Raw genomic sequence first — 24039 nt, forward strand, 5'->3', positions numbered from 1 at the left:
TTTTTGCTTTAAGTTTTCTTTTTTTAAAAAAAAAAAAAAAAAAAAAAGAAAAGTCACAGAGGCAGGGAGGAGAGGGCTCCTGTCCCCTCCCGCTCCCTGAATTAGGAGAGACCCCCACTTGTGAGCAGAAGGAGGGATGCTGCAGTGCCTGCAGAGGCATTTGGGGATGGGGGGGGTCCCCTGCACCCTGCCTGACCCTGCTGCAAGTCGAAGGGGGTGGCAGGACCCCCGCCGCGGCTCCAGTTGCCCGGGGGTGCTGAGATGCCGTCAGGCAACCAAACTATATCCTGCAGCTTCTGGTTACAAATTGAAGTGGAAGCGGGATGGGTTTCTTCTTCTTCCTCATGCTGCTGATGTTCCAAAAAAAAAAAAAAAAAAAAAAATCCAAAAGAAAAAAAACCCAAAAACCCAAATAAAACCATAACGCAGCCCTCGTGCTCCTGTAAACGTGAGTTTCTCCTGCTGCTCGGTCTCTGCTCTGGGGTCTGGGTCCCCGCGGCGCGGGGAGAGCAGGGCTCCAGGAGCGCCGGGGGGCTGGTGCCCGGCCCCGAGCCCCTCCGCGGGGACGGGCCCCCCCGCTACCGCCGTGTCCTGCGGGGCTGCGGCCAGTGGCGTCCGCTCCACGCCTGGCGCTGGGGCAGGTCATCCCCCTCTTCCTCCTCCTCCCCGTCTCCTCCCAGGGATGCTGGAGCCAGGGCAAGGACGGGCTTTCAAACCACAGCCGAGGAGGAGGAGGAGGGGGAGGAAGAGGAGGCTGTGGCTGCCGACGATGAAGGAGAGGAGGAAGGAGAGGAGGAGGCGTTCCAGAAGAGCCACCGCCTCTTGGGCTGCCGTTTGAGGTGGAGGTAGTCTTCCTTCTCCCGCTCCTTCTTCGCCCGCTGGTAGTGATCCTCCTCCTTCAGGTACCACACCGGCGGCCAGCGGTGCTTCTCGAAGTACTCCTGGTTCTCTGCGGGGAGAAGCGGGGGGTGTGAGGACAGCACCGGGACCACCAGGACCCCCGTCACCCCGCCCTGGCCCCCGCTCACCTCCCGACATGGCCTTCATGTCCCGGGGGAATTTGCGGCAGACGTTGTTGTAGTTGGTGCAGATGTGATGGAGGCACCAGTCGGCGAGCTGGTAGGCGCAGTGGAACTGGAAGAGATGGAGCCCATGTCAGAGCCACCACGGGAGCAGGAGGAATTCACTCTATTCCTCCACGGACATCCAAGACCAGACCCGGTTGTCCTCTCTGCCAGGGCTCCATCATCCCCCGGAGCTGCCGGACCCCTCTGCATGGCACCACCCAGCACCTCGTGGGTCCTGTCCCACCATGTCCTACCTGAGCCAGCTCCAGGAACACGAGCACGTCCCCATCGATGTCCACCATCATCTGTGCTGCCTCCATCAGACCGGTGACGGTGTACTGCTCTGTGGGGGACACGCGGGGTTACAGGGCGGCTGGGATGGGGTGGCAGCGAACGCATTGAGCTGCCACCAAGCTTGGGGACAGGGGGAGGACCCCGTCCTGCTGCAGCCACCCCGACTCACCGGTGAGGGCCACCAGATGTGGCAGGCAGAGGCGGTTGGCGAGGATGATGAGCTTCATGTCGTCGAGGTCGGGGCTGGAGCTGAACTGCCCGGTGTAGAGGTACTCCAGCACCGCCCGCATGCAGCTCTTGCTGGTGTAAGGAAGTGCCACCTGCGGGACACGCACCGGCTGTCACCCCACGGCCGTCCCCAGCTGTCCCACCCTCCCGGGACAAATCCCGGGCTCTTTCCTCACCTCGTTGGTGGAGCTCTCCACGAAGGGGCCGCCGAACATGGCGGCCATCCAGTCGCAGCTGGAGATGAGCAGGGGCTTGTGGGCACTGATAGCACCGTCATCCAGCACGAAGGTGACATCTGGGGACAAGCAGAGGGATGCTACTGGGACTGTCCCCATCACCTGGGGCTCAGCCATCCCCTTCCACAAAACATGTATCCTATACTTTGTCCTAAAGATCTCTATTTCTTTTTTTCCCAGCGTCCTCCACCGGCTTGGAGGAGCTCAGGGAAGGGTCATGGTGGGACGGTCCGGCTCTTCTGAGGGGTTTTCCCAAGGCACACCACGACACAAAGGGGAAAACCCAGGAGGCAAATGTCTTGCCCGAGCTCGAGTCCTTGGGGGAGCTGGGAAGGACAATAGGGATCTCCTGCCCCCGCCTCCCCCCCGCACCAGGGCTTCTCCCCGAGGCGCGCCAGGGGCCAGCACGCATCTGTCCCCTGACCGTGACAGCTCGACCACATCAAGGTCCATCCTCCTGAAACAAATTCGGCCGGAGGGAGGTTGGGATGTTCACACGTTCCCCCCCGGGATGTCACCCCGCAGCACCACGGCACAAGCCGGGGGCATGTGGTGCTTGGTGGAGAGCTGGGGAAGTCCTACCAAGGGCACGGTACTCCTCATAAATCAGATGACCCTGTGAAAATCTGGGCCCGGGAGGGAAGGAAGTCGCTTTTGCTGCTCTCCCGTAAACAAACCGAGCTGTCAGACGGGCCGGGGAGCAGGAAACCCTGGGGAAGGGCCATTACACTCCCACTTTCTGGGAAAAAAAACCAAAAGCTATAAAAATCCCAGAAACGCAAAGCGTGAGCAAAAACCCCAGGGAAGGCGAGTGAGCGCCTGCTGACCCACGGCACGGCCGCCCTGCTCACGCGTGGGGCAAAGCCAGGAGCTCCGAGCCCCCCATCCATCTGAGGATGAGGTGGGGTGCCACGGATGGTCCTCCCCCTCGGCCCGGGGTCATACCCGAGAAAGTCCCCTTGGCCAGGCATTCCTTCACCCGGTTGGTCCTCCGGACGTGGAAGGCTTTGGTGATCTCCTGGTTCATGAACGCCTCGTTGTTGAGGATGTTGGCCACCATCATGCGGAGGTCGAACACCTCCAGCAGCTCAGCGATGTGAGCAATGTGCATGAGGTCCCGCTCGTTCTCATCCAGCTCCCCTGTGTACAGGTACTTCAGCACGGCCCGGAAAGGACCCGGCTGGATGGAAGCATCCATCTTCACCACCACCATGAGCTTGGACTTGTAGGTCAGCGGGTCTTCTGCCATCTCCTCCTGGATGCTGGTGAAAGCCCGGCTCCAAGAGGAGAGGTCCCTTCCCCGCCGCAGCCCGCGCTCCCCGTTCTCGTAGCGGTTGCCCCGCAGGATGCCATCACTGGTGGAGGCTCTAAGGCACGGTTTTCGCTGGCCGGATCCAGCCTCCTCGGTGCTCTCGCAGATATCAAAGCTAGCGGCTCGGAGGAGGAAATCCCGCCCGTGGTGCCTCTCCTCTTGGTGCAGCATCCGCTCGGCGGCCGCGGTGACGGCCACCCCGAAGCCATGCCCCGTGGTGCTCTGCTGGTCCTCCTCGCTCAGGTCCATGAGGAACAGGTCGTAAAATTTGGAGGAGGAGGTGGAGAGGTAGATCTTGTGTGCGTAGATTTTGATCTTCTCTTGCAGCACCAGGATGACGTCCGCGCACAGGGGGTCCTCCAAGAGGTGGGCTGGGCGCTCCTCATTGTTGGAAGGGGGGTCTGGGACCATGATGATGGGCGGAGGGGGTTTGGGGGGCAGGAAGGGGGCTTGGAGCAGGGGTCGCTGCACATTGCGGAGGTGGGACTTCCAGAACTGCAGGTGGCGGCGGGAGATGAGGGCGGCACGGATGGCATTGTCAAAGACGTCCTTGATGCCAAACTGGGCCACCACACTTGTCTCGTAATAGGGGATCCCCAACTCCTTGGCTACCTCCCTCCCCTTCTCCGGGGGAAGGATCTCGTTAGGTTTGATTGGCCTGAAAAAGAGGGGAGATAACGAAGAGACCTCTTCAGACGCGTGGTAAGGAGAAAGCATTGGGCAGGCATGGACAATGGGGCACAAGAGTCCCACCTGGCCAAGGGTCGCCGTGCCCGATTGACGGCCTCCAGGTCGGCGTAGCGCAGGTCGAGCTGGCAGCCCACCAGGATGACGGGCGCGCGGGGACAGAAGTGCTTGATCTCTGGGTACCACATGGTCTTCACATGGTGCAGGGAGTTGGGGTTAGCGATGGAGAAGCACAGAACCACAACGTCGGACCTGCGAGGAGAGGAGGGTCAAGGTCCAGCTTGGCGATGGAGCCAACCCCGCCGTGCTTCGGCATTGCCCTCCCTCCCCGCACGAGGCTCTGCCTCTCCCCTACCTGCCATAGGCAAAGCGCCTGTCTTTGTGGTGGTCACCAAAGGTGTCCCAGAGCCGCAAGGACACGCTAACATCGTCTACCACATCCCGGGAGCGCTCCAGCACCTGCGGGAACAGAAACACCATCCTGAGTCCTTCAGCCCTGCGAGAGCGGGGCTGTCCCCACCGCAGGCCAGGAGGAATTCACAGTTCCCCCACGGGGAGGATGCAACTCCATCTCCTTGGGCTTCCCGTGGGGCACCCATGGGCCGAGTCCCCCCCACCCCCGGCATCCCTCCTCTCACCTCCTGGCAGACGCGGTACTGGTCGATGGCCCACACCGTGGGCACGTGGGTGGCGAGGAGCTGGTACTGGGTCAGCGTGGCATTGCAGGCACGGGCACAGATGAGCCGGGTCTTGCCCACTGCGTTGTCCCCGACCACGACGCACTTGATAGTTTCTACGTTTGGCCTCTCATAATCCATGTCAGAATCCATTAATTGGGACCTGCGGGGGGCGGAGGGAAGGAGGGGGTCAGCAAATATGGCTGGGATGAGCTGGGGGGTGGGGAGGGGGGGGAGATGTGTTGGGATGGGATGGGGAAGGAGAAGGGGACGGGAAAGGGGGAGAAGGGGACGCCGGGGAAGGGGGAGAAGGGGACGCCGGGGAAGGGGGAGAAGGGGACGCCGGGGAAGGGGGAGAAGGGGACGCCGGGGAAGGGGATGCCGGGGAAGGCAAAGCAACAGGATGCTGCTGATGCTCACGCTCGGAGCCGCCGGCCCTTCGCAGCGCGGGGGAAGCTCTGCAGCGGCCGGCAGCCCCGGCGAAGGCAGGGAGCGAAGGCAGCTGCCCAGCCCTCCCCGCCTCGCGCTCCCCGCCGGTCCCCTTTAAAATTTAATGTTCTCGTGGCAGCGTGCGTCGCTCTGCCGCGCGTCAGACACATGCCCTGCGTTAGACTCGACCCTCCTCCCTCCCCGTCTCTCCGGCCCTGGCTCATGCTTGTTCATGTGAGATGAGGCTGGGTTTTTTTTTTTTTCTCTTCTTTTTTTTTTTTTTTTTTTCCCTTTTCACCCCTCCTCCTTTCCCCTTTCTCCCTCTCCAGCGTTTGCAAACGAAGCTTCCAGATCCGCCTGACCGAACGCACGCCCCGGCACTGCCAGCCTCGCCGCCTGCCTGGCTGGGGGGAGCACCAGGATCTGGTTCCTCCACACCCCCTTTTTCCCACCCCGTTCCCAGAGGGGATGTTTGCTCCCCAGAGCAGCAAAGGAGAAAAAACTCGTTACTTTTCCAGGGGGCTCAGCACCCGTCGGGTTTGGGAAGGCTCCCAGTATTGCTCGGCCTCCCAGGACCAGCGATGGTCCAAGCTGGGCCTCCTAGAACCACCGAACCCTCCCGAGAGGGAGGTTGGTGCTATGGGTGCTACGAAGCCGACGCAAAGCGCCCGTGTCCTTGCAAACGGGGGTGCCCAGGTGTGCCACCTGGCTAAATCAGCCAGAATTAACTCATCGCCGCGTTAAACCAGGGATGCATGAGATTTCCAGGGGGAAGATGGAGGGAAAGGGGAGAAGGACAAAAAAAAACCCACCCGACACCCCACATCCCAATTTGCTCTGAACTTCCCCGAAGCCGCGGATCTCTTCACCCTTGTCACCCCCTCCCGGCACCGGCCTCCCGAGCTGCTATAATAAACCACCAGCGCAAAGGCTCCAGTGAGCTAAAATACCCGGTAACGATGGCAACCGAGCCCTGCACGCGGGGACCACGGACGCAGCTCCCTAAAACTAGCAGCCTGGCAAGGACTTCCCAATGTTAGCACCTCCCTCCCGCGCGCCAAGCTCCCTGAGCACACCTGGCTACACCAGCCTGCAGGAGGTGGCTAGCCAGAGGCGGGATCGGGCCACCAGCCTCGTGGGCAAGCGTCGGCAAAAGGCGGGTGGCGCAAATCCAGGTGGCTCGAGGTGCCAGCGCCCCGGCGTCGGCGGGTCCCACGGCAAAACTTCGCCGAGTTGCCGCGTCCCCTCCATCCTTTGGGATGCGGGGAATGCTGTCTGCTAAGGGCATCGCAAACCGGGAATCGCACCCTCCTGGGGCGAAAAGGAGCCAGGGCATGCTGTCTCCTTCCCCGTTAGCCCTTGGAAATGCGTTTCCATCTCACGCATCCCCCTCCACCAGCATCCCTGGTCCCCCCACTCCTCCCAGGGATCGGGGGGTGTCCGGGGGGGTTGTTAGCGCTTCGCTGGGGTTATTTTTAGGGCCAGCCGCGCTCCCAATTCCACCGAGCTCATTCAGGCGATGCGGGGAGAGGGGGGGAGAAGGCACACAGAGATGACAACCGTGGCTGGCAACCTGGATGCTTGCCCCGCGTGGGGACCTCAGCTCGCACCCAGCCGACCGCCGGGGGGCTTGGGAGCCTGCTCGGAAAATCCGGAGCACCGAGGGAATTAAGGGATAAATGGTAACGGGATCAGCGCCTGTGGCGAGGAAGGGAAGAGGGGAAGAGCAGCGGGCAAAAAACGAAGGCTCCAAATAAAGCAGAAGCACGTTGGGGAACTCTGGTGGCCCCACGGGGGTGGCTCACAGCCCCCCACCCACCAGACATCACCCCGGGAGGGGGCTGAGCCTTTTCGCAGGGACAATTTTGGCAGGTCCAAGCTGCCACCTCCGCAGCCCCCCCCTCCCTGCCTTCCACCCCCCACCTCTCTCCTGGGGACAGCTCCGAAACCCACCGGAGAGCAAGAAATAACCTGAGATGCCGAAACATCGGAGCTCCCCCCCCAGCAAACGCCTTTCCTTGGGATGCAGGGCTCCTCTGGGCAGCAGCGCCCCCCCAGCCCCGCTCTCCCTGCCCGCTGCAGCCCCCCACCCAAACCACGGGCACCCAAATCACCCACACACACACATGGAAAACCCCAAAATTGCTCCTTCCAGGCTGCCCAGCCTGTGGTTGCCACGGCAACTGCACCATCACCCCCGGGAGCCGTCGCCTAGCAACTCCCAGGCTAAAAATCCTCCATCCCGCACCTCGAGAGGGACGGAGAGCCCCCAAACTAGGGGGAAATTGCCCCAAACCAGCAGCAATGCACAAAAATAATGTGGCAACCCCCGTGATCCTCCCGGCTGCTTTGGGGTGGGGGTGAGATGGGGCCCGGGCAGCCTCGGGGATGAAGCCGGGGCTGTGCAGGCCGCAGTGGGGGGGTGGTGCGGGAACGGGGCCCCCAGCGGGGCTGCAGCACGGTCGGAACCGTCCACCGCACCGGGGACAGGGGACACGGCGGGACGGGGGCACCGGGGCTTTGCAAAGGGGCTGGGGGTGCTCGGAGCACCCAGATTGGGGGTGTGGGGCATTGAAAGGGGGGTCAGGGGTGCTCAGAGCACCCAGACTGGGGGTGCAGGGCTTTGCAAAGGGGCTGGGGGTGCTCGGATCACCCAGACTAGGGGCATGGGGCATTGCAAGAGGGGCCGGGGGTGCTCAGAGCACCCGGATTGGGGGTACAGAGGGAGGGCAGGGAGCCGAAGGACCAGGAGCTGGGCACTGCGATGGGGCTGGGGGTGCTTGGAGCACCCAGGCTGGGGGTGCAGGACATTGCAAGGCGGACAGGGAGCACCGGGACTGGGTGCAGGGCATTGCGAGGGGGCTTGGAGATGCTCAGAGCACCCAGGCTGGGGGTGCAGGGCATTGCAAGGGGGGCAAGGAAGCTCATAACACCCAGATTGGGGGTGCAGGGCATTGCAAGGAGGGCAGGGAGCACCAGGACCAGGTGCAGGGCATTGCAAGGGGGCTCGAGGGTGCTCGGAGCACCCGGATCAGGGGTGCAGGACATCGTGAGGAGGCTGGGGAGCAGCTAGGCTGGGGGTATGGGGCATTGCAAGGGGGTCTGGGGGTGCTCAGCGCACCCAGGCCGGGTGTGAGGGAGCTCGGGAGCGCCGGGGCCGGGTGCAGGGCTTTGCAAAGGTGCCAGGGATGCTCGGAGCACCCAGATTGGAGGTGCGGGACGTTGCAAGGGGGCCAGGGAGCACCAGGACCGGGTGCAGGGCATTGCAATGGGGTCTGGGGTGCTCGTAGCACCCGGATCGGGGGTGCAGGACGTTTCAAGAGGGCCGAGGGTGCTGGGAGCACCCGGATCGGGGGTGCGGGACATCGCAAGGGGGCTGGGGAGCCCCCAGGCCGGGGGTGCGGGGCCTCGCAAGGGTATTTTGGGGTGCGGTTTGCCCCGGGGCCGGGTGGGGAGCATCGCAAGGGGGGCCGGGGGGGTGCTGGAAGCCCCCAGGCCGGGGGTGAGGGACATCGCAAAGCGGCGGCGGGCGCATCGCGAAGGGACCGGGCCCTCGCCTTGTCCCCGGAGCCGGGGCGGGCGGGATGCGCGGAGGCGGAGCGGGGTGCGGAGAGGTAGCGGGGGCCGGGGGGGGGGGGGGGGGGGGGGGCGGGGAGGGTAGGGGAGGTGGGATCCGCGGTACTTACACCAACACAGACGAAGCGGCGGCTCCCAGGGGCCGGGGCCGGGCTCGCCCCTCCGGACATGGCCACGGCGCAAGTTGCGCGGCTGTTCTCTGCGCGCCTGGGCGCCGCGCTGCGCGGCTCAGGGCCTGGGGCGCGGGGGCCCATGCCGGCACCTCAACGACCGCCGCCGCCGCCGCCGCCCCCCCGCAACACTCCGCATCCGCGGCCCGCTGGCGCCTCCAGCCCTGCGCGGAGCCCTGCGCGGAGCGGCGCGCTGCAGTCGGGCCCGCCCCGCCTTTTCATTCACAAAAAACAAGCGGCCCCGACCAAAGCCCCGCCCCCCCCCTCACCCCCCCCCCCCCCAAGGCCGCCCATTGGCTGAGACAGAGCGGGGGGGGGGGGTGCACGGAGCGGGGGGGGGGCTGCGGGCCGGCAGCGGCGATGGGGCGGCTCAGCGCGGGGGGGGCCCGATCCTGCCCCTAACCCTCCCTCGCAGGGGTCTCCATCCTGGCCCCCCCCCCCCCAATCCTGCCCCGCATGGGGGACACCCATCCTGCCCCCCCCCTCCAATCTTGCCCCCCCACTCTAAACTTGCCCCCCACTTTCAATCCTGCCCTGCATGGGCGAACCCCATCCTGCCCCCCAGTCCTGCCCGGGATGGGTCTCTATCCTACCCCTAACCCTCCCTCGCAGGGGTCTCCATCCTGCCCCCCCCCAATCCTGCCCTGCATGGGGGACCCTTATCCTGCCCCCCAGCCCTGCCCAGGACAGGTCTCCATCCTGCCCCTAACCCTCCCCTGCATGGGACCCCCACCCTGCCCTCCATCATCCGTGCATCCGACCCTCGTCCTCCCCCTGCATCTCATCCCCCGTCCCCACCCGACCCCCTCGCCACCGGGAAGGGGGGGGCACCCCCTGCCTGCCCCCTCCTCTGAGCACCTTTCCCCCTCCCCTTCTTGCACGGGGGCTGCCCAGGGCTGCCACACCCCCCCCCCCCCGCCCCCCCGGGGTCCCAGCTGAGCCGCGCACGGTGCTGGTGGTGCTGCCAGGCTGAGGATGGGGCTGTGCACAAGGGGGAGACCCCTCATGCGACTGCTCACAAGCCCCAGACCGTCCCCCCCCCCCCGGCCCGAGCACCCCCAGCCCCTCGTGGGGCTGTTTCCCGGTGGCGGGGTTGGCGGGGGGGGGCGCAGAACTGAGCCATCCATCCGTGCTCCCCGAGCACAGGCCACACGCTGCCGTACTGCCTTTGAACGCCCAGCCCTCAGCGCTCCTCGCAGCCCCCTCCTCACCCCGCAGCCCCCCCCCCCCAGGGCTGCCCCCCAACCCCCCCTCAGGGCATAAAAAAAACTCAAGAGTCATCTTTGCAGCGTGGCTGCCGGGAAGGCGTCTGGCAACGCTGGCCCCGCTGCTCTGACCCCGTATATCCGCATCATGTGATGCTTCGCCATCCTCTCCCAAGGCTTTCCGCTGCCTGTGGTGTGTGTGTTCCCCCCCCCGCATCGCCTCCGCCGAGCCATGCTTAAGCTTGGCCTTCCCCCCCCCCCCACGCCCCCCCCACGCCTTCCTTCTTCCCGGTTCCCTTTCCGCCCGGATCAGGCCGGCGGGTTGGCAGCCCGCGGCGTGGCCGGCACTGATGCAACGCCGCGTCACCCGACGTCAAAACCGCCGCGCTCGCCTCACCTCGCACCTCTGCATTGGCAGCCGCCCGGCACGGCCCCCCCAATAATCCCCCAGCACCTTTCCCCACTCCCCGGCCCCCCGCCTCACCTAACTCGCAGGACGGGGATCTCTCTCTCCATAGCAGAAGGAGATGGAGTCGCTTATTTGGGGAGGGGGGAGCCCTTTGGCTTTCGAGCCGGGCATAAGCAGCTCCCGGCGCTGCCTCCGTGCCCACGCCGGCACCGCGAGCCGGCGGCGAAGCTCTCGGCTTCACGGCAAAGCTATTTATTCCCCTGCAACCGGGAGCTGCCAGCAGCCGAGCTGCAGCTTGGAGCTTTCTTCTTCTTGGAGTGGGTCACGGGGAAGGAACACGTAAAGCTTTTTTGCCAGCCCGCATGATTTGGCTTATTTGCTCTCTTGTAGCAGGTGCTTAATTGTGGCGTAAAGACTTGCTGGCAGCTTTCTGGGCAGCAGAATTCCCGCCTGCCCCCCTCCCTGCCAGGCAAAACAAAAGCACAATTGTCACTCGCAGTCGAAACACCCCGGCCTGCGGCGCTCGCTCCGGGCCCTTTCCCGGGAGGAGGCTTTGCCGGGAGCAGAGAGCCAGTGGCGGCGGGCACCGGGGAGGGCACCGGGCAGGGGAAGGGGCTCGGGGACATCTACGGAGCATGTGGCTGCTCCTCTGCTCCGGAGGAGGAGAAACACAAGTCTCGGCCAACTCGCTGCATCCCACCACTCCCTAGCAAGCCCATAGTGGCACGGTGTATGGCCACCCATAGTATGGCATGACTACCCATAGTATGGCATGGCTACCCATGGCATGGCACAGCTACCCATGGCATGGCACATCTGCCCACAGAACGGCATAGAATCATAGAATCACAGAATGGTTTGGGTGGGAAGGGACCTTAAAGCCCACCCAGTGCCACCCCCCGCCCTGGGCAGGGACACCTCCCACCAGCCCAGCTTGCTCCAAGCCCCGGCCAACCTGGCCTTGAACCCCTCCAGGGATGGGGCAGCCACAGCTTCTCTGGGCAACCTGGGCCAGGGAAACCACCCTCAGAGGGAAAAATTTCTGCCCATGTGCTGGCACGGTGACATCTCCCCTCCCTCAGCACCGCTGCCTCCGGCAGGGCTGTAATTAAAAGGCCGTTTGCTCTCTGCTCCCACGTCTCTCTCTGATTTAAGCCTCTTGAACTGGTCCCAAAGGGCTCCCATCTGCCCGGCTCCGTAATCACCCAGGCAAAGAGCTCCAAACCCAACGGCCGAGCACTGCGGGTCAAACTGTGAGCTCGTACCTCTGGCACCCGTTTTGACCCCATAGCATCCTCCTCCCTCCGTCTCCCCCTCCCCGGCAAGGAATGAAGAAGCTCCCCAGATACCGCAGACACCAGCGGACATTGCTCCGGCCGTGCCCTCCCCTGTAAACTTTATGACTTTAATTCCAGGAGCATTTCGAGGTGCTTCCTGCACCTCTGCCCAGCCTTGATGGGGGCCGGGGGTTGCCCTGCTGCTCCCGCATCTTGCGGGGGGACATGGATACAGGGATGCAAACCCCTTCGCCTCTCGCTCCTCGGAGCAGCCAGCCAACGCTCTGCAGCCTTCCCAGCTCTGCCCACCCGTGCCCCCCGCCCTCACCCCCAAATAAATCTGAGCTCAGCCATTATTCACCTTGCGGAGGGCTGAAGGGCTGTGACAGACCAAGGCAATGCATCCCTCGCCGGCAGCACCCCGGCAAATGCGGATTTGCAGTGGGGAGACACCCCGACACCCTCCGGCAGCCCCGGACCACGCGTTCCCGCAGCCCCCCACCACCGGCGATCTGCCTTTCCCTAAGCCCTGCCACCAGTTTTCCACCTTATCCGGCGGGGGGTGTGTGTGGAAAAGAGACGCCGTGGGGACGGTGCGTGTTGGAGGGGAGCAAAGAGCAAAGTTCCCTGGAGAAAGTGGCTGGAGGAAAAGTGCCAGCGCGGGGAGGCTGGAGGAGCCGGCGCGGCGGCGGGAGGGTACTTACAGGCTGTGAGCCATGGCAGTCATCTTCCCGGCGGGGCTGCCTTTCCCTGGGCTTTCCATCGCTTTCTCTTGGCAGTCTCTGAAAGGAGAGGGTGGTAAGGCTCTGTGAAAACACCCCTCAGAACCTAAAGCCACCTCCTGGATGGTGGCACCCCCCTACGCCGGGGACAGAAAGCCTTTGGGAAGGCAAGTGGCCAAGTGCATGGCCAAGGAGTGGCCTTGCACGGGCAGAGAGGGCTGTCCCCCATCTACCGAGCGGCTCTGCCCGCCGTCCCGACGTCTCACTGCCAGCCCTGCTGTCCCCACGCCGCCACCTTCACCCCAGGGGGGAGATATATAGATGGAGATATACGGATATATGCAACACCCACCCCTTTCACCAAAGCTGGGTGTCCCAGTGACAGCCTCCAGGGTGGTCACCTACCACCCCCCTTCTCCAAGCGCCTTACCCTTGGGCTAGGAGCCTTCCCTGCGGGCACGTGGCTGGCTCCTAGGGTGGCCAGCAGGCCACCGAGCCCGCCGGCAGGTTTGCTTTGAGCAGCACTCCCCTGCTGTGAGCTGCGGAGGGAGGCAGGGCAGCAGGGATGTCCCCTCCTGCCGCCGGCACCGGATCAAAGCTGCCAGCACACGTCAGGCTGGAGCAGAGTCCAGCCCGGGCTCCGCTCCTGGCAAAACCAGCAGAAGCCTGGCTTCTACCAGGGAGTGGGTTTCGGAGACCCGGAGCAGTGCTGGGTCCTTCCCTGGGAAGAGCAATTAGAGTCACCCCTCCATTTCGCTGCCCTGAAACCCCCAAATCCCGCAGCTTTTCTTCCCAGGGGATGCTCCAAGGGGTCTCCTTGCTCAGGGAAGCTCCAGGTGGGCTCCCCAGCCCCGCCGCAGGACTGGGAGGGCTCAGCCTTCCCTCACCGGCCAGACAGGGAGGCCACAGCCCAGAAAAATGGGTTTTATGAGCTGAATATCCATTTGGACCCAGCCTCCAAGCAGCACTTTGCAAAAAGACAAAGTCCAACCCAACCGCGATGGGGGCAAAGGGACCCTTGTGCCACTGGAGACGGCACTATGGGATGTGCCACCGCGCTGGCGGGGAGCGGACTGGGAAGGAGAGTCCAGAAAAGAGCCGATACCAGAGGGGAAAGTCTAAAACAAGCAAAAAGAGCATTTCTGCGTCTTCCATCCCCTGTCCTGCCAGAGCAGCAGGGGGTATCTCTGAGCCAGGAGATCGGGGCGCCTTGGAAATTCACTGCGTGCGCAGCCGGATCCCGTCTCCCAGCCCTGAAATACAGCCACCTGATACGCCGCGGCTGATAACTCATCCTGCCATCCACACCACTGCAGAATTTCAGGGATTCATCACTGGGTTTATAAATATTTAAACCCAGCAGGAGCCGTGTACTCCTGTAAAACGCAACGTATTCTACCAGCAAAGCGTCCCTCCCTTTATCCCCGTGGAGAGCTAATGAACATCTGGGGCTCTCCCGCCGGATCCTTGGCAGCTGAAAACCAGGTCAGGGCAAAATTCAAGGTCTCAGTCCACAGCGTGCAGGATTTCTGCACCCTCCAGCTGGGATATATTGGATTCACCGCCCTGCTTGATGCAGAAAGCGCTGCTGATATGAAATTATAGCTAAGGCTGCTCTTCCAGCGGCTTTTCCCCCCCATCCCAGCTGGATTTTGGGTATGTACGGCCGGCCCTGTGCTCGGGGAGGGGGGAAGCTGCAGCCCCAGACATTTACAGGCTCCCCGCTGGCCGGCGGCTTCATGCAGTATTCACAGCTTCATACAGTATTAAGAGCTGCTGACGCCTCGTGAAAAAACTGCAAAAAGCTTCTATTTGGGGAAAGTTCCTCTTATAACGGCGCATCCTGTGGCTTCTCTCTTTCCCTTTTCCTCCTGGTTCTCTTGCTAGGGAGAGGAGGGCAAAAAATAGGCTGGTAGGGTTGTCAACGAGCCCAGGGCCTTCATCAGGGGAGGAAAATAACCCCCCCGAGCAAAAAACCCCAAGGAATTAATTCCCACGTGACACCCGGGGAGGTGCGATGGGTGCGGGGTGGGTGGCTGCGTGGTTTGCCGCAGCTCGGGGACGGATGCTCAGCGAGAAGGGGAACGTGGAACCTGTTGGGTCTCGTCCCCAGCAGCCAGCACCCGGCACGGAGCATGGTCTGGGGTGGGGGGCTCTGTGGGATCCTGAATATCTCCACGTTTAAAAAAAAAAAGAAAAAATTAATTAAAAAATCAAAGAGCAAGGAGTCCGTCTCTAAGCAACTGTCTCCAGGAGGGACGGTGAGCAGAGGGAGGGGAAGGAGCAACGCTGGGTAAGGAGAAAACTTCTGGGGTCCCAGAGCCCCCGGCAGAAGCTCATGGGTGGGTGAGGGGGGAGCATCACCCTTTTTCCCAGCTGTGTAGCCCGGTGGCAAGTGGTGGCCCCTGGGAGAACGGCCGTGCCTCGTGCTTTTGCTTGTGAAACGGCACCTCGGCCCCCAAAACCACTTCCTACCCCAACGGCTCCCGGTCAAACCGTGCTGCCTGTCACCCCGCAGGCAGCAGGGGATGGCCAGGGAGGTGACAGCAGCACCAGGTGGCTTCGTGGACTTCCCAACCCCCTGCCAAGGAGCCGTCAACACCCCATATTGAAGCAGCAAACAGCAGCCGTGGAGAGTCACCGGTTTTATCCGCTGCGTTCCCGTGGGACAGCAGGGTGGCATCCGTCCCACGCTGGAGGACTCCTCGCCCCCCCAACCTCGGTGTCTTCTCGCGCGTGGCTCTGGCCAAGGGCTCTCCTCTCTACCCGCACTGGCCACGGGCTACTCCTTAAACCCCGATTGCCACCAACGCGCCCGGCGGAGCCCCGTCGGGGGCCGGCAGCCCAATTCTCCACAGCTGGAAGGGGAGCGAAGGGGCAAGGAGGGAACCAAGAGCTGCGAGCGTCACCCGCTGCGGAGGCTCTGCACCAGCCCACAGCCCAACAGGCTGGAAACGGCCCGTGGTGGCACTTAAAGCCACTCCTGTGGCACAAATTGCCTCCGTTCCAGTGCAACCCACCGACCCATTTCCAAGCCTTCAACCTTCACACCCCTTTGCATCCCCCTCCAACCCCCCGCAGCTCCCCGGCACGGGGGAAAAGCCCTCAGCGTCGCCATACCCCAGCGTGGCTACCGGGACTGGCCCTGGCAAAGCCCTGGGGAAAAAATAGGGGTTAAATTTGCTCCGGGCAGCCGTCGCGGTTACCTGCGTGCACCGGCTCTGCACCGTCCCGCGTTTCTCCCCTCCGGTCCAGCAGCTGCCTTCGCTTTCCCAAGGTGCTAACTGGCCTGGACAGGTAGGACCCATTTTTATATGCTCGCCCATGTGATCCAAACAAATGCCCTAGGGATGAGTTTTTGCCCTGACACAAATAAAGGGGCTGGGACTAAAACCTGTTGAACCACAATCCGTGCTCAACCGACAGGAATTTTCCACTCGGAGCCGTTCAGCCCGGCTCTGGGTGCGCCGGCGGCACGGCACGCGCCAGGATCCGCGCCTCCCCGCTCCCGAAAATCCCATTTCCCTACGCTTCCAAAAATCCCATTTCCCTATGCTTCCAAAAATCCCTTTTCCCTATGCTTCCCAAGCCTTGCAGGCTCATTCCTAAATGCTTCCCATTATTGCAGCTGGAGAAAATGAACCTGGACGGAGGGATGGACGGGAAGCGTGAAGGAATATGTTTGAGCCCTTGATTACACCTAAATTCTGCAAATCACTTGCTATTTCTCCCACATGGGCTGTGGAATAAAACACACGGAAAATGCCAGCCGGGGTGAGAAATGTGGGGGGAATCCTTTCCCGCTGGAAAAATAAATACTCCCTGCATCCTCAGGGCTGGCAATGGCATTTCTGCACAGGTTGGGGGAGGCTTTTGGGGGCCACGAGCTGCTGGTCCCTCCCCAGGATGCTCCTTGCAGCTCATCGGGGATGCTGATGACGGGGTGCTGGTGAGGAGGAAGGTGGGTACCAGGACTGGGGGGGGGACTCACAGTGACCAGAAGTGACCGGGATGGGAATGGAAAGGGCAGGGAGAGCTTCGGATAAGCGGCGGTGAGTCAATGGGAACCAAGGGACCGGCGAAATGGCCGTGGGCCACGGAAAGGAGAGGTGGTTGGAAGGGGTGACTCAGTGGGACCAGCTGGTGAGTCAATGGGAAAGGAGGCAGCTAATGGGCTGATGGGCTGCAGGTGTCCATCGGGCTTAAAAAGAGCCAGGAGAAGCCCCTGGGTCTCAACCATTTCTGCTCAGGCTGTTCTTCTTGGAGGGACTGGAGCACCTCTGGAGAATGCTGGCTGCAGGTACTGATTTCCCTGATAACAGGCAGGAACGTGCTGCTCAGCACATGCAGGGTGTTTATTTTATTATTTTTTTTTTTTTTGCTGGTGCAGGTCTTGCCTCGCCTTTTAATTGAGATGCTGTTGTGCCCCGGGCACCTCTGCTGCTGTGCGTGGCTGGCACCTGGGGCTTACTCACATGTGGCGTGTTCTCGCTGGAGATGGAGCTCTGAGCTGGGAAGGGAGGGGAATTTTTATGCTTAATTTTGTGGCAGGTACTAAATGAAAAATAATCTCCTGTTTTGCTGGGTCAGGGAGCAAGGAAAATACTCCCTGGTTCGCAGCTGGCTGCTCCGTGCATCTCGGAGCATCCTCCAAATGGCCCTGGGCTCTGCAAATTGTGGTGTAAGTTCATGTCCCAGCTGGGAGGGTCATCCCCGGGGGGGGTGCCAGCCTTTGCCTTTGCAAACTGTCCCCCCCCCGCTCGGCCTCTGACCCAGCTCCAGGGCTCAGCCCTGCCAAGGAGCCGCCTGGGGCTCTGCCAGACCTGGCTGGGCACAGGAGCTCCTCCGCTGCTGCGGGACTGGGGATACTGGTGGTGTAAGGAGGGGTAGGTGGAAAAGGGGAGGGGGTTTCTGGCTGTCTTGCCGTGTGTTGTGGGGGGCGTCAGGCTGTTTTCCCCTCTTGTTTTGCAGCTGGTTGGTTTGTTGGGGTGTAAGGGCTCTGGTAGCCCTGCCAGTGTGGGGGGGAGCAGTAAATAGGGGTCACCCCCTTCACAGCCCGGATGCAAAGGTTCTGGGAGTGAATGCTTGGAGAGCAGGAAGCTGGAAAAACCTTCTGGAAAAGGTACTTGTGCTCAGGGTCTTCCCTCCCAACTCTGGGTGCCCTCCTCTCCTTCCACAAACCAGCTTTGGGGGGGCCTGGGGCCACCCCCTGCATGGAGCTGTGATGGGGGCCGAGGGCTTGCAGGGAGAGCACCGTTGGTGGGACTCAGCCGAGCTCATTAAACCTGTACGAGCCCCTCTGTGGCAGACCAGTTAAACCCATTTAAGGAAGGCTTAAGCCAGTTTAGTGTGATTTGGTTGTCTGCTGATGCGAAGGTTAATCTGGTATAAGTGCATCGACATTGGGGATTTGGACCAGTTTAACTGGTCCATCTCCCTGCTTTGTTTTGAACGAAGGGTCCAGCCTGTGATCCCCTTCATCTCGGGCTGCGGGAAGAGGGAGAAAATAAACTGGGGAAGAGCCACATGCAGGCTGAATATGAAACGGTGCTATTTATAGACATCCCGGCTCAGCCGGCCTAAATTCCACATAGGTCCTGCTGGCTGGGGGAGGGTGGGGGGGCAGCAGGGTAGGTGAAAAAGCCGGGTCCCACCAGCCCATTGCACCTTGATGGGGTGACTGGTGGGGCCAGGCTCAGCCCGACCTGAGTCAGAGCGAAGGATGCTGCTTCCTCATCCCCCAGCTCCTCATTAACCTCCTGCCCCAGGGCTTTCCCACGAGCATCACCCAGCCCGGCCGGGTGAGATGGCAAGGACCAGGGAAGGACCGGGGAATGGGTGTTTGTTTATTATTTTTTTTTTTGCTGTCATCCCTAAAGGGCTGTAATCACAACTAAGGCATCCACCAGGCACGGGGCAGGGACGCACCTTCTTGCCTGGCTGCAGCATCCGGGAGAAGGGGGGGAAAGGAGGGGATAAAGGTGAAAGTGCCTGGCTGGGGGGTGACCCCTCCTTAACCCAGTGCCTGTGCTGTACCCTGCCCATGCAGAGTCCCTGGGGAGCAGGGGTGGGAGGCTGAGCAGAGCCCACACCTGGGGGTTTCTCAATGCTTTTACCTCCATGAGGCGGTTGCATGTTGGTGTTTGCAGCAAGGCTTGGTGGCCCTTTTGGGGCAGGGGAGGGTCCTTAAGGACCTGCTCCAATGCTTCAGCCCCCCTGATAAACTGAGGACCTGTTGGAGCAGGGACGGGGGAGGCCCCGGAGATGCCGGGAGGGCTGGAGCCCCTCTGCTGTGGGGACAGGCTGAGAGAGCTGGGGGGGTTCAGCCTGGAGAAGAGAAGGCTCCGGGGAGACCTTGGAGCCCCTTCCAGTCCCTAAAGGGGCTCCAGGAAAGCTGGGGAGGGACTCTGGAGCAGGGAGGGGAGCCATGGGACGAGGGGGAAGGGTTTTACACTGACAGAGGGGAGATTGAGATGAGATCTGGGGAAGGAATTGTTTGCTGTGAGGGGGGTGAGCCCCTGGCCCAGGTTGCCCAGAGAAGCTGTGGCTGCCCCATCCCTGGAGGGGTTCAAGGCCAGGTTGGCTGGGGCTTGGAGCAACCTGGGCTGGTGGGAGGTGTCCCTGCCCAGGGCAGGGGGTGGCACTGGGTGGCCTTTAAGGTCCCTCCCAACCCAAACCATTCTGTGATTTAATGCTGGAGCTTGAGCCAGAAATGTGAAGAGGTGCTGAGCAGCTCCCTGGTGGGTCGCAGCAGCCTCTCAGCAAGTGTGTGGCTGGAGGGAGGTAACTGCATGGGGCAGAGCCCCGGTGAGCTGCGGGCTGGGCTGCGTGTGTGCCAGCACCGCTGGGAGCCGGGAGCTGCCAAGCTGCGGAGCTGCCGGCGCTGAAGGGGAAGGAGGCTCCTGCCTTGTGACTGCGAAACGTATGCGCTTAATATAGGCCAAATGAAAACATTCTTCCCAAAATAGAAGACCTTCCCCGGAAAGAGCTGCAGCTCCGGCAGGAGCAGTCACAAGGTGCCTGCCGTGGCGGGGTGGGCTCTGGCAGGAGCTGGATGCGCATCCAGCCTCCAAGCGTGCAACCTCCCGGCTCCCTGCGATGCTGGCCACCAAGGTCACCCCCCGCAGGCTCTGCTGTGCATACTGCAGCTGGCCACTGATCGTTCCCAAAAGGTGCCAACCAGCTCCAGGCTGCCAGATGCTGCTGCAGGAGAGGAGATGATGGATGGGGCAGCACCCACGGGGTTTGGCTGGGGTGTGGGGGCGGGTGGCCCCGGGGGTGAAGGTGCTGCTGTGTCTCCTGCAGCGTGTCTGGGCCAGTGCTGGGGCTCAGGGAGGCGTCAGGGGCTGAAACATCTTCCTGCTCACGGTGCTGCTGGAGCTGAGGTTTGGGATGGGACAGGGCTGGCAGGAGATGGGGTGATCCCTCTGCGCTGCAGCGCAGGGTTGGCTCTGTGGGCTGCTGCTGGGCTCGGGGGACTTCTTACAGGGGCACGTAGTGATAGGAGGAGGCGTGATGGCTTCAAACTGGAAGAGGGGGGAGTTAGATTGGATATTGGGAAGAAATTTTTCACCATGAGGGCAGTGAGCCCCCAGCCCAGGTTGCCCAGAGAAGCTGTGGCTGCCCCAGCCCTGGAGGGGTTCAAGGCCAGGTTGGCCGGGGCTTGGAGCAACCTGGGCTGGTGGGAGGTGTCCCTGCCCATGGCAGGGGGTGGCACTGGGTGGGCTTTAAATGTCCCTTCCCACCCAAACCATTCTATGACTGCACCCAGCTGTGTGTTCACTGCCTGGCAAATATTGAATATTCCCGAGTGCTCCTGTGGTGCCCGGCTGAGGCAGAGGCGGGTGCAGGGTGCCTGGGGGGGGCGGGTGGGGGCTGTCTCTGCTTTGGGGGTTCACGGCAGCCCTGGGTCTGCCCTGCTGCTCCGTTTGTGCTGCGCCGCATCTTCTCCTGTTGCGATACGAGTGCGGGAGCCTGCAAGGTGTTGGCAACTTTGGAGGGTGAAAAGCATCATGCACCCCCTCCCTGATGCTGTGTTGCAGCTCCAAACCCCCTTTTGAGGCTCTGACCCTTTCCCCTTGGTCCCTCAGGACTTTCTCCACTGCTGGCAGTGGCATTTAATCCAGCTTGACCGGCCGCAGCTGCCTGCCAGGAAAATGGGGCAGGCAGGGGTGAGAGTTCAGACCTGGGGCTTTGGCAGGGGAAAAAAGAAAAGCCCCAAATCCCTCCCTGTTTGTCTCTCGGGCTGCACCGTCTATCTGCACACCAAGCTTTTGCAAAACACAAAGCTCCGCTCTTTCGGCCTGCGGGCTCACAGGGGTCTGCTCGGGGGGGAGGGGGGCGTGTTTTGCCCAAGCATCTCACTTATGCTGCGGAGACCTAGAAATACAGGTTTAGCTCTCGAACTCTTGCACTCGTGTGATGCAGTAATCCGTCTCCCCTGAGCAGGTTCATATTCATCTTATTGGGTAACACCTGCAAGGGCTGGTGCTGCAGCTGGGCAGCTTTGTCTTCCCCAGTGACAACCTGGGTCTTTTAACTCCTGGTCCTTATGTGTCACTTACTCAGACAGACCCAGGAAAACCGGAGAGCACCTGAGCCGAATAAAGTTATGTCCCCTAACTCCACTTAACTCTCCCCAGAACCTTAAAACCCCCCACGCAGGAGAGCTGGCCCCACAGATCAGCGCGGATGCGAATTTATGGCGTGCTCTGGGCCAAGTGCTTTTTTTTTTTTCCCCTTTTTAATTTGCAAAGCTCTTGCCCTGCAGGTTGGCTGGGGCAAGGTGAAGATGACCTTGTGGTTGTTGGGTCGAAGCTGGGAATGAAATCGTTAGCCACGCAAGGAGGGGAATGTGGGGACAGGCTGTGAAGAGGGGAGATAAGAGGCACAGGGTGGCCAGGGCACGGCTGGAGGTGCAGCAGGTTATGAATGGGGAGAGAGGATGTGGTTTTCTGTTTCCTTTGCTGATTGCTGTGGAAAAAAATATCTGAAAAATGGGCTTCCTGCAAGACAAATATTGAGGGAATTCCCCTGGCTGCAGAGGCTCTGCTGAGTCCTTTGCTTGTACGGTCCCGCCGGTGGGTATTGACAGCATGAATACTTTATTTTTCAGCTGTTTTTCACTCTGTAGGAATTGGTTTCTATGTGAGTTTGCTCATGCCATGCAAAGGAAATCATCGTTTTCATGACCGTTAAAGCAAAGCAACAGTTTGGGCTCTGTGGCCAGAAAGGGATAGAGTTTCTAGTGGATTTTAGTGGTGAGTGAGAATGTTTCTGCAGCCTGAAACAAACTGGGAGGGGGGAAAAGAAAAAAAAGAAAAACCCCACTCCAGTGCCAGGTTTCCTGTGTCATGGGACTGGGGAAACTCGGGCCCAGTGACACCTCCCTGCTCTGCCCCTGCAGGCAATTAATGTCTGGGGAGAGCTGAGGTTGCTTAATGAAGTGGGATGGAGGTAAACTTAAGATGCCATGAAATAAAATAGCTTTTTATGGCGTGGGGACTTTAGCGCGGGGTGAAGTCAGAAGAAACACTGAGGTGGATTATAAATGGCACTGGTTAATCTTAAACTAACATCAACAGGAAGCCAGCGGCTGGGGTGGGAAATTCCAGAGCTTGCAAACAATATGCTTTTGGCCCATGTCAGAATAAAAAGCCAGCCTCTCGTGAACATTTACGGAGAAACTCGGTCCTGGAAACACTTGTTTTGGCATTAAAACCCAGCATTAAGTAAATAAACTGCACCAGAGCTGGAGGTTTTGCAGTCATGTGAAAGCTTTGAGAGCCTCTCGGGTTCAGCTGGTGGCTGTGGGGAGCCTTCAAACACTTTGATTTTTGGCTGAGCTGTCTCCTGATGCTCTTGGTGCTCCCTGGCACGCGGTTTGGGACCTGGGTAGCAGCTTATGGGGCTTTAGGCGGGCATCAAGAATTGGGCTGCCAAAGTGTGATGTGCTGGGCTGGGGGCTCACAGAATCCCGGAGTGGCCGGGGTGGGAAGGGACCTCTGGAGATCACCCCGTCCCACCCCCGGCCAGAGCAGGGTCACCCAGAGCAGGTGGCACAGGGACGCCTCCAGGCGGGGTTGGGATGTCTCCAGAGACGGAGACTCCCCCACCTCTCTGGGCAGCCTGTGCCAGGGCTCTGCCACCCTCACAGCAAAGAAGTTCCTCCTCGTCTTGAGATGGAACTTCCCACGGTCACGTTTGTGCCCGTTACCCCTTGTCCTGTCCCCGGGCATCACTGAGAAGAGCCTGGCCCCATCCTCCTGACACCCCCCCTTGAAGTATTGATCAGCGTTGATAAGATCCCCCCTCAGTCGGCTTTTTTCCAGACTGAAGAGCCCCAAATCCCTCAGCCTTTCCCCATCAGAGAGATGTTCCCGTCCCCTCATGCTCTTGGTGGCCCTTTGCTGTCCCCTCTCCAGCCGTTCCCTGTCCTTCTGGAACCGGGGAGCCCAGACCTGGACCCAGGGCTCCAGATGGGGCCTCCTTGGGGCAGAGCAGAGGGGGAGGATGACCTCCCTCCACCTGCTGGCCACACTCTTCTTGATGCCCCCCAGGATGCCCCTGGCCGCCTTGGCCACCAGGGCCCATCACTGGCTCATGGTCATCCCGTTGTCCCCCAGGACTCCCAGGTCTCTTTCCACTGAGCTGCTCTCCTCCAGCAGGCTCAGCAGCACCCAAGATGAGCCACCTTCTCCTTTCCTCGGTAGCCACACATTTTCTGGCCCCATGGATCAGCTGATGTGTGTAACTTGGCTCCCAACACAGGCGCTTTGGCTTTCACATGTGCTTTGTTGTTAAAGCCAGACCCAGATTTCTCCCTTCCTTCCCACTGTTAAGGTAGTTTCCTTTTACTAAGAGCCTTTTCATCTCTAGTATCAATAGACGATGGCGATTTCCTTACCTGTGTCTGGGCTTTGCCAACTGTGAGAGGTTTTTTAGTAGCTTTTTGGACCAGACTTGGTTTGCTGGAAATATATATATTTTGCATTTGTATCTCCACCCAGTGAGCTGAAGTGATGGTGGGATAGCAGCATTTTGCTTCTTTGGGTTTTACATCATCACTTCTCTCACTGATTAACCAAACGAATCTATCCAAAAGCCACTGGTTGGACTTGTACTTTTGAAAGCTTTGATTTTCTTCCCAAATGCCGGTTCCTGCTGGAAGTTAGGAACCTCCCGGGGCTGTGCAAGGATGGGGCATGGGGAAAGGTGGCTCTGTGCCAGGGCTGTTTCAAGCCATCCTCCGAATTAACAGTGGCTTGAAAGCAATTCCTTCCTCTCCTTCCCCTGGCATTTGGAGGGAAGGGGGAGAGGCCAGGCCAAACTTAGGGGTTGCATGTGCAGTATGTGGTCCGAGCATCATTAAACCTGCCCCCCCCGGGTGGTGTTTGCTGCCCGGCAAGGCAAACCTGCGCCTGGTCTGCGCAGAAATGGTAAAACTGAGAAGCAGGAGGGGTTGGGGTTTACAGTAGTTTTTTCACTAATGGTTTTTGCAGGGGGGGGATGGACCCAACCGTGAAGCATCCGTAAGTGGAGGGCAGGATCTCATTGTTGTGCGTGGGGAAATCCTGGACGAATGTATCTTCCCCAGCTCCCAGCTGTGGAGCTGCGGCACTGTGCCGGAGGCTTCCCAGGAGCTGGAAGGACGGGATTCCTGCAGTCCTGCACTGCTTAGTCAGGAGAGGCGAGATGCAAACACACCCGGGTTGCTGGGAGAGGAGGCTGGCTCATGCTCCCTACCTGCC

At 61.0% G+C, this 24039-nt stretch overlaps 2 protein-coding genes across 4 annotated transcripts in view; one reads left to right on the forward strand and one right to left on the reverse strand.

Moving 5' to 3' along the window:
• Positions 1-57: 57 nt before the first annotated feature.
• On the reverse strand, positions 58-15569 carry RHOBTB2 (Rho related BTB domain containing 2). 3 transcript variants are annotated; one of them, XM_063358520.1, is made up of 12 exons: positions 15496-15527; positions 12272-12349; positions 10366-10752; positions 4463-4664; positions 4180-4283; positions 3891-4076; positions 2771-3795; positions 1766-1884; positions 1531-1681; positions 1322-1410; positions 1029-1134; positions 58-949 (listed from the first exon to the last, which is right to left on the reverse strand). In XM_063358520.1, the coding sequence occupies exons 3-12, from the start codon at positions 10395-10397 to the stop codon at positions 711-713; spliced, it is 2253 nt and encodes a 750-aa protein (XP_063214590.1). In that variant the 5' UTR covers positions 10398-10752; positions 12272-12349; positions 15496-15527; the 3' UTR covers positions 58-710. The 3 variants fall into 3 exon arrangements, with proteins under 3 accessions (XP_063214590.1, XP_063214589.1, XP_063214591.1); XM_063358519.1 differs by lacking the exon at positions 10366-10752 and having other exon boundaries at positions 15496-15569; XM_063358521.1 differs by lacking the exons at positions 10366-10752; positions 12272-12349; positions 15496-15527 and adding an exon at positions 8617-8890.
• Positions 15570-17061: 1492 nt separating this feature from the next.
• Positions 17062-24039, forward strand: part of PEBP4 (phosphatidylethanolamine binding protein 4) — a 95369-nt gene continuing 88391 nt past the window's right edge. Inside the window, exon 1 of the mRNA XM_063358595.1 lies at positions 17062-17175. The gene's annotated coding sequence lies outside the window, so the exon portion shown is untranslated. The remainder of the gene's footprint in view (positions 17176-24039) is intronic.

The sequence above is a fragment of the Chroicocephalus ridibundus genome, chromosome 23, assembly GCF_963924245.1.
Source record: "Chroicocephalus ridibundus chromosome 23, bChrRid1.1, whole genome shotgun sequence".
Taxonomy (NCBI): domain Eukaryota; kingdom Metazoa; phylum Chordata; class Aves; order Charadriiformes; family Laridae; genus Chroicocephalus; species Chroicocephalus ridibundus.